Source organism: Barbus barbus (assembly GCF_936440315.1).
Source record: "Barbus barbus genome assembly, chromosome: 37".
Classification (NCBI taxonomy): Eukaryota; Metazoa; Chordata; class Actinopteri; order Cypriniformes; family Cyprinidae; genus Barbus; species Barbus barbus.
In genome coordinates, this window is record NC_136715.1 from 2,192,501 (window position 1) to 2,202,686 (window position 10,186).

The 10,186-nt window shown below is 32.5% G+C and overlaps 1 protein-coding gene across 1 annotated transcript; it reads right to left on the minus strand.

Annotated features, from left to right (window-relative positions):
* Positions 1 to 1,970: 1,970 nt before the first annotated feature.
* Positions 1,971 to 5,427, minus strand: LOC306856600 (VIP peptides-like; the record flags this gene model as incomplete). The annotated part of the gene is made up of 5 exons (XM_079395962.1): positions 5,341 to 5,427; positions 4,240 to 4,352; positions 3,646 to 3,753; positions 3,329 to 3,433; positions 1,971 to 2,148 (listed from the first exon to the last, which is right to left on the minus strand). The coding sequence occupies exons 2-5, from the start codon at positions 4,344 to 4,346 to the stop codon at positions 1,971 to 1,973; spliced, it is 498 nt and encodes a 165-aa protein (XP_079252088.1). The 5' UTR covers positions 4,347 to 4,352; positions 5,341 to 5,427.
* Positions 5,428 to 10,186: the final 4,759 nt, after the last annotated feature.

Below are 10,186 nucleotides of genomic sequence, written 5' to 3' on the forward strand. Positions count from 1 at the left end.
CGTCTGCTGATAGATGGTGATACTGCGGTCGTGATTGAATAATAATAATGCCTATGTTTAAACTTTCTTATATGATAACTAGATAAATATATATAGTGAAAGATAAATAGTGGATATTTCAGATGTGTATAAATGTGGTCACCCCTAGAGTGTATTTTTTTCTTTTTTTTTTCTTTTAATGCAAACCCTGGCTTGTATATAGTTATTGTAAGCTATGTATGCTGGCTTTGTTCTACAATAAACAAATAGTCATAAAAAATAATGCCTATGTTTGTACAATTTAAGACTGATATTAAAAGGTATTTGAAACTAAATTTAAACATAAAAGCTTGAAATAAATACAAACTATGCAACTGTTAAGATGCTTTATTATTTATTTATTTATGTTTGCTTTATATGTGTAGCATGTTTGGTTATGTGTAAAATAAATAAATAAATATATATATATAAAATTATAGCTGTGACTATTTATCTCAGTTTTTTTTTTTATTATTGTTGTTTAAGGTATATTGTGTGCAAAGTATATTGTATTTTATTTTATTGAGCATTTATTTTAAGTTACAAAAACGACTATAGTATTAATTTTAGCATCAGTTTCGATTTTTGGTCAATAATAACAATATTAACCCTGTTTTTCATCTTTTAATTCTATCTTTTTTCTGAGTTTACTGTATATCTCACAATGTTTTGACTCAGAATTGCAACAACAACAAAACAAATATTATTATTATTATTATTAATCATGTGACAGAATCAAGCTTTTGTATAAATGGATTTAAAGAATCACATCCACCAGATATTTTTCTGGTAATTTGATGATATTGTGAAACTGAGCACAGAATAAAGTTTATTGACAGCAGCAGACAAAACTGTTTTTACAAACATGATCATTTTTTATTGGTTTGATTTCAATTTTCCAGAATGATTGCAGTCAAAATAGATTTCTCTAGACATAACAGCATTAGTCAGCCAACAACAAACAGACGTGTCCTTCACACTGATTCATTCATTCACTGACACGCTCGTTCAGTTTGTGTTGTGTTTAGAGCTGTTAACTCAGCCGTAATAGATAGTGTAAGCTTGAATATATAATGATGGCGAAATCTTGAAGCTGTGCGTCCACGTCACCTACACAACACCAGGAAAACAGCTGCATTACATCAGATTTGACGTGACAACTACATGTGATTAAGAAGAGACCAATCAGAGACTTCAAATTGATTATTAAGCCATAATTCTTCATTTAAAAAGCCATACAAGTACCATGTAGACTTAAAACATTTATGCACTTACATGTTGAAGAGCACAGGCAGCGTTTGAACAGGAGTGCATCACCTAAACCAGATCAAAAATAGATAATATAGTTTATATAATGAACAATTACATGCATTCACACTGCAAAAAACTATTTTTTTCTAAATTAGTCATGTGCGATATGACCAAAATCTTACATCACAGTATAGGAAATTTGTATTGTTTTTGATTTTTATAACTAAAACACTGAATAGTCTTCACTGTATGAATCAAATTTGAACTGAATCTTATTAAAGATCCAAAAGTGATTCAGTCAAGAGCAGTAAGTGAGTCTTTTATTGTTTGATGAACGTTAATGACACAGACTGAGGCATATAAATTAGGCTGCTTTACTTTAAGACCGACTGCACGGATCTAATATACTGACAAACATCCATTTTTTACCCTAAATGTTTACGTATATTTAACACATAACCGACTGCGTTTACGCGAATACTCCACACGACTGGCATTTTGGCATAATTGTGTGTGTTTGACCATTCAAGCGCAATAAGATGCGAAAGAGAATCCGCGATCGCATCCTGTCTTTAGAGAGAGACACGCTTTGGGTGAATGTCAGCACGTGAGCATCACATTACTAAGGTGTTCCAGGTGGTTGCTTGTAGTGTCTGTGATATTCTGGATCCTTCAGTGTAATCCTATGTGACTATGCTGTTTTATCGCACTAGTAATAGTGATGCTCGCCTTTTTTTCGAGCCGTACCTCCTTTTTCCTGCCAGAACAGAGTTGAGGTATTTCTTGGCCGCCATCTGTTTGCGGTAGCGGCTGTAGTTGTCTGTGAAGACGGCGTCTGAGTGACGTTTCACAGGCATCTGCTCCATGCCCAGCTCATCACTACAGCGGACAGACAGAAAAATGACCCCCACTGTTCACTCACCTGCTGCCTCATTATTAAAAGCTTAATTAAATCAGTGTCACAACAGATACCGCATTAGCTCAAGATACTTAGCACATTCAGTTTGCCATACAGACTTATTTAACCTGTTAACTGTCATGTATAAACCATTTTGAAACAGACATTGTGCTTCCATGGAAATGGTACTTTAAAGCCTTTAAGCAGGCCCCTCCCCCTAGTGGGCGGTGCCAAGTGTCATGTTACAAAATTTACTGCATATCTTTGGAAGGGTCTGAGTCTCAAGGTTGCATATTTGGTGGTTATTTTGTGATAAAAGCAATATTGTGACAAAAATGTATAAATCTGTCTGGAGAATGCGTTCAGTGGAGTTTCACCTGGTTGCTATTTTTGGTATTGCGCCTAAACAAAATCTCAGGGAGCATCATTTTTTGTAATATCAACTTCAAATTTAGACATGTGGGTTTGATTTCCATATCACATATTTTAGTAGTCATCATAAATGATATATCATTTAAAAGCTTACCTCAATTTTTGTAATATCAACTTCAAATTTGGAACATAATTTATTTAGACACGTGGCTTTGATTTTCCCATCACATATTTTAGTAATCATCGTAAATTGGATATTAATCAAAATCTTAAACACTCAAAATTCACAATTTTTGAAATCGCAAATTTTGTTTAGCATGTAAATTGCACTTTTGGATCATTTAAGCAGGCTCCTCCCCCTAGTGGGCGGTGTCAAGTGTCCTGTTACAAAATGTACTTTTTTTAGTCTTGACAAATTGTGTATCAGAGTCTCAAGGTTCTATATTCAGTGGTTATTTCATGATAAAAGTGATATTGAGAAAAAAAGATGAATAAATTTGTGACTGGAAAATGTGTTCAGGGTTGGTATAGCTTCTAAACAAAATCGCACAGGAGCCTCAATTTTTGTTTCAAATTTGGAACATAATTTATTTAGACATATTGTTTTAAATTTTTTTTTTTTTTTTTTTGCAAAAATAATTATTTTAGATTTTTTCCCTAAATATTATTTTATATAAAATAAAATCAGAACTGTACTTTTATTTTACAGTAAACTTAAACTTCTAATAATAAAATGCCTTCATTTTCACGTCCAACAGGTTAAGCCATCTACTGTAGGGCCATGTTCACCTGACTCTCTTTGCAAGTAAAGACTCCAGATATTCTTTAGCAGACAGCTGGCCGAGCAGTTTGCTGTATCCGCTCGTGAACAGCCCGTCAGCGTGTCTGGATGGTCTAAAAGGAATACAGATAAAAAACACTTTTTATTTTATTGTAAGATGGTCTTCAGTGCTTTCTCGTAAATTCAAAGTTGTTTGTCTCCACAATAGACCTTCCTCATCATCACATTTACAGCTTCACTCTTTCCTCTGGAAATGGATCTATAATATTTTTACGAGACAGTAAATGGAAGCTGTTGCTAATGTCATGGTGTTGTTTTCACGAACCTCTCGATGGTGTTTGCGAGTTCATACAGGAGTTTATACGCCTCCAGATCCTGTAGTGATGGGTCTCTCGTCCAGTCGTCCTCTCCATCTTCATCAAGAGCGCCTGGTCTGGAAAGAATTAAAGATGCAAAATACAAAATATGTCCTTCATGCAAATAAGATTGTTCTGAAGAACTGATCATTTGTTGCAGTCATTTTTACAAGTATATAAAATTTTTGCATATTTATTTTTTAATGTAATTTATGAATGAATTTCAGAAATTAAAATGAAAACTTTTTTTTTTTTAAGGAAGTCTGTGTAGCAACCAATATATGTGTATAAATTGTGAATTTACACTGAATTAACTACAATAATGCAAATGTTGGATAAAAATTGTCACAATACAAAACGAACCAATAATGATATAAAATATTTTTCTTTTAAATTATAGAAATATATATTGCTTTAAATTAAACCCATTTTAAATGGAAAACAATAATACAAAATAATTTAGTTTAATTTATAATACAGTTTTATGAAAACTATACATTCATCTTAATCAAAAAACGAAATGATCGATAATGCCTGGATGTGAATAGTGTTTTATGTCTCACCTGATGTCAGGATATGCAGAGATGGCAGGCAGTGCAAGAGTCCTGCAGCAGAAGATGCCGCAGACGGACATCAGGAGGAGCATCTGACAACTGCTCAGTGAAATCATGTCTTTCTGCAGACATTTAAACCAGGTCAGAACAAACATCTGCATTAGACTGAATATTCAGATTGATCTGTCTTTTCTTTTGATAGCAATTTACCTGTGTGTGCATATCTGGCACTTGATAATTAACAGCTTTGGTTTTCTTATAAATATCAAGATTTTAGATTAAAATTACATGAAAAACAAAATTGAAAATCCATCTAAGGCGCTGTAATTAGTTGTTATTTGAAGCTTTTTTTCCAGTTTATTTTAATGCTTAACAAATGCATTCATAAAAGTACACATATCTATATAATATATATTATATAATCATTAAAATGCATTTATATATTTTTTTAAATATCCCATGTTATTTTAATACATGCACATAAATGTGAAATGTGAAATTTGTAAATAAAGCGCTCAACTACCCATAAATGTTTTTAAAACTTAGCATTTTTCTGACCAGTATAAATTATATAATGATTAACAAATTCATTTGTAAAATGTAAATTGAATTAAATGTAGTTTCCAGTCAACATAAGACCATAAAACATTTTATTTTAATAAATGTGCATACATTTTAAATGTTTAGTTTAAAAAATGTAAATAAAGTACACAAGTACCTATAAATGTTTTTAAAAGTTTGCATTTTTCTACCAATGTATATTATATAATGAATAACAAATGCATTTATAAAAGTAAATATATCCCATGTAGTTCCGCAATTAACAGAAGCTCAAACAACATTTTTTAAAGAAATGCACATAAATTTGAAACGTGACATTTTTCTAACAATATATATTACATAAATTAATTTATAAAAGTTAAAATATCCCATGTAGTTTCTAAATACCATAAGTTCATACAATGTTTTATTTTAAGAATTGCACACAAATTTGAAATGTGAAATTTGTAAATAAAGTACCTATTGCTTATCAATGTTTTTAAAAGTCTGCGTTTATTTAACAGTATATATTATATAAGACAAATAAGACTGAAGAATCAGAGTACTCACGGTCAGGATGTGTGCGGTTGGATAGGATCTCTGACACCTGTATGGATGAAGAATAGTTTCCTCGGCTCAGTTCTCGTCTGTCTGTCTCTCTCTCTGTCTCCTGACCGTGCTTTTATACACCTGATTATTCACGTTACTGAAGAATCTCAGCATCTGTCCTGCGTCACACGGTCCCATAGGATACACCCAATGGTGATCTGGTGGTCAAACTCAAATTGGGTTTCTCGGAAAGACTGAAAATGACACTGACTCATTTTTCTGTATGATACTTAAACGACAGTTTCTTTTTAGTTATTTATTGTGCTTTCTAATAAAAAAAATGCATTGTTTAATTGAAATACCTTTTCAAAGTCTTAAATCTGAAGCTCAGAGTTGAAGTAAAAATGGTCTCTGGTGGTAATTGGGCATCTTCATTAGATTGTAAAAGGTATGACGGGATGTGAGTTGTATCAGAGTCATTACAGAAGCATCGGTCAATCGTATTACAGAATTCTGCAGGTCTGCTAATCTAATATGACTGCACCCACACTGTATTCAGGTCAGTGTACAGTATAACAGGTCATTTCCAGGTTGCAATATAAAAGTCTGGAACTTAACAACATAAATATAAAAGTATATACGATTGTGTTAGTGATTACATTAATAAATGCATTGGTTTTTGTGCTTACCCATGCAAAGCCTGTTGTCAGGCTGTTCTGGGTTCTGAGTACTATGTTTGTAGTGTGTTGTTATGCTTTTCCATATGTCTGTAGTGTGTTGCTATGTGTTGCATATGTTTGTAGTGTGTTGCTATGGTGTTCCATATGTTTGTAGTGTGTTGCATATGCTTGTAGTATGTTGCTATGGTGTTGCATATGTTTGTAGTATGTTGCTATGGTGTTGTATGTTTGTAGCGTGTTGCTATGGTGTTGCATATATTTGTAGTGTGTTGCTATGGTGTTCCATATGTTTGTAGTGTGTTGCTATGGTGTTGCATATGTTTGTAGTATGCTGTTCCATATGTTTGTAGTGTGTTGCTATGGTGTTGCATATGTTTGTAGTGTGTTGCTATGGTGTTGCATATATGTGTAGTGGCTTTCCTATAGCTCAAATGGTAGAGCATGGCGCTAGCAACGCCAAGATCATGGCTTTGATTCCCAGGGAAAGCAAGAGCTGATAAAAATGTATAAACTGTAACTTGAATGCAATGTAAGTCGCTTTGGATAAAAGCGTCTGCTAAATGCATAAATGTAAATGTAGTGTGTTGCTATGGTGTTTCATATGTTTGTAGTGTGTTGCTATGGTGTTGCATATGTTTGTAGTATGTTGCTATGCTGTTCCATATGTTTGTAGTGTGTTACTATGGTGTTGCATATGTTTGTAGTGTGTTGCTATGGTGTTGCATATGTTTGTAGTGTGTTGCTATGGTGTTGCATGTTTGTAGTGTGTTGCTATGGTGTTGTTAGGGTGTTCTGTGTGGTTGCCAAGTCTCTGTGATGTTCTGCTCGTCTCTGTGTGATAATCACGTGAGCGGTTCTGGGTTTCTGCAGTGATGGTGGTCTGTGAGTTTCTAACGACCCCTTCAGGACCTCATTTCCCGCGGCTGTTTCTGAACGACCCTCAAACCAGATCTCTGCATGACAGTCACAGTAAAACCAGAGATGGAAATCAGCCACTAATTAACAAGGCTCTTTGATGAGAAGGTTTTTTCTTAGCTATTTTTGTAGAATATTGTGCTCTTTATTTAGAGCAGGGATGGGCAACTGGAGACTCGTATACGGCTCACAGTGTCTTTTAGTACGGCCCGCTGGATTATATTAGACTCGGATGATCAAATTTAAAACATTTGAAAAGTAAATCACGTAAGGATCGCTTTTACATTTACATTTATCAGACGCTTTTATCCAAAGCGACTTACATTGCATTCAAGTTACAGTTTTTACATTTTATCAGCTCTTGCTTTCCCTGGGAATCGAACCCATGACCTTGGCGTTGCTAGCGCCATGCGCTACTGTTTGAGCTACAGGAAAGCCTGTTTATGATGTTAATACTGTCTCCAAACAGGAGATCGCTATTTTCAACCGCTCACCTACTAATAACAGCGCAGTAGGATGTGCACGCTAGCGTAAACATTTACTAACATTAGCAAATAAAAACTGAAAAAACTGGCCATGAAAACAGTATTTTCCAGTCAAGATCGTAAACAGATTATCGTTTTACCAAGTTCAAGGGCATACCCATATGTTTAGATTGTTTGGAAATCTGTATTGTTATTTAAATCGCCATCACTCCACTGCTCACAAACAGCGGGACGCCAGAGTTGCACTTGCATAAGTTGCACTTAAACAAAATCTTTTTGCTAAATGCATGACAGAAATGTTTGCACTGAACTGTGGATTCTTAGGGGGTTCCTGTTAAGGGTTTCCGCGGGTTTAATTGTTTAAATTTAAGGCCATGAAAACTCTTAAATGGCATGAAAAGTCTTAATTTTGGGGACGGAAAGACAAGAATTGCTATGTAGATTAATATGTCGATTGAACTTCAAAAGGCTGTGATTTCACTGAATAAATATGAGATTTGGAGTTTTTTTTTTTTTTAAATAACCCCTTTTTAACTATCCTCTTTGGCTGTTTTGAGAATATTCTGTAGGCCACTAATAAAAAGTAAAACATCTGTACATTTGTTTGTTGCAAATTTACGGACAATATAATTAAGATGTTTACATTGTCTTGTTGGGGTAATATTGCAACAAAGTTTCGCTTCTGAATTAGTATAACTGCACAAGTTTTATAGTTTATACTATCTTTAAAAACAAATTACATTAATTATACTTTGTTTTCCTTCAATAAAAAGGAGATTGAGTAAGACGATGTAAAAATTGTGTAGATGTGGATTAGTAATCTGGCCCCTTGCTATAAATTAGAAAAAATTCTGGCCCTCGTCACTATCAAAGTTGCCCATCCCTGACCTAGAGTCATCACAGTTCATAGTTATGGTGCAATAAAGAACTTATACTTATATATATATCATTTTTCCATGTTATTTATGGGGTGAAATTAATCTTATTTAATTTATGAAAACACTATGCATTAATCTTAAATAAAAATCTAAATAATATTTTTGTTAACTATATTATGAAAATAATGTGAAACAATGCAAAACTATAATGCAATGCAAAACTATAATTTATATTTCAAATAATTTATCAATTATTAATTGGGGTGAAATTAATTGAATATATCATGCAATATTATGAAAACTATACATTAATCTTAATTTTAAAAATAAACAAACAATTATCTGTATATATATATATATATATTTAAATATATGTTAAGATAAAATGAAGTTAATTAGCATATGGATTACTGACTATTATAATTTCTAACAAATCAATGTAAATATAGTTTATTTAATCTAATAATTTATATTTATATTTCAATTTTTTTTACATATATTTTTACCAGATATAATTATTTTCAGCAATTATTAAAATAATATAATCAGCGTTAATTTTTATATAATTAATTAATGATCCTAACTCCAAAGGGATCCATATTTTTCATCTTTTAGTCTGTAAAATTACTATTATGTACACTAATTGCATTTAGACAAAATATATACAGACTCTTGATGTTTACATTAGTGTGTCTCTTTAGTAATAGATGCTTATTGACATTTATTAACGTATTACAGTGAAGAAACATATACACATAAAATGAATACAAGAAAAGAGCATGTTTGAGGGTTTTCAGGCGTCTTTAGCTGTTGTGTGATTGATTTGTCATGTCTCACCCTCCTTTTACACTGAACAAATGATCCAGTAAACGCTCATCGAGCTCCATATCACAGACGGTCAGCCAGTGACTCAGTTCTGATTGGGTCTGATCGGAGTGAAAAGGGCAGTTTGTGTGACATTTGAACTCGTGCTTTGTCTTATTTGCTGAAATGGTTCCTCAGCTCCTGAGAGGAGAAGAATAAATGGCAACAGTTTGATAAATTACATCTAGATGAGACATTCTGGTCCAGATTTGTTTTCCCGGAATACCAGTATTTTTCTTTGTGTATATACTTTAGTTTCCAAACTTCATATCTGGTCTGCATTTTAAAAGAGATTGACTTCAGTTTGACGTAGTGAGTGGCGTTCATCACTGATGAATCAGACATAATCAGGAATGCGTTTCTCATCATCCTCAGATATACTTCTTTCCCAAACCTACATATATAACACTGTTTAAAAGTTTAGGATCTGTATGACTTTCATTTAAAGAAATTCATTTTATTCAGCAAGGATGCGTTAAATAGATCAAAAGTGACTGTGAAGAAGACATTTATATAATGTATGAAAATAAAATCGATCGTTTCTGCAAAAAATATAAACTGTTTTCAACATTGATAATAATCTGAAATATTTATTGAGCAGCAAATCAGCATATTAGAATTATTTCTGAAGGATCATGCGACTAAAGACTGGAGTAATGATGCTGAAAATTCAGCTTTGATCACAGAATTACATTTTACTATATATTACAATAGAAAATTGTCATTTTGAATTGTAAAAATATTTTTACAATTTTTACTGTATTTCCATCAAATAAATGCAGCTTTGGTGAACAGAAGAAACAAATACCTTATAAAACCCCAGACTTTTGATTCAAAAGGCTTTTGGGTCATTCTGTGATTCTGATATTTTATTATTCTGATATTTTTTGTAGTGAAACAAATGCATACGACCCGAATTCCAGAAATGTTGGAATTCAGAATTTAGTTTTTTAAATTTGAATAAAATGAAAACTAAAAGAATTTCAAATCATATGAGCCAATATTTTATTCACAATAGAACATACATAACATAAATGTTTAAACT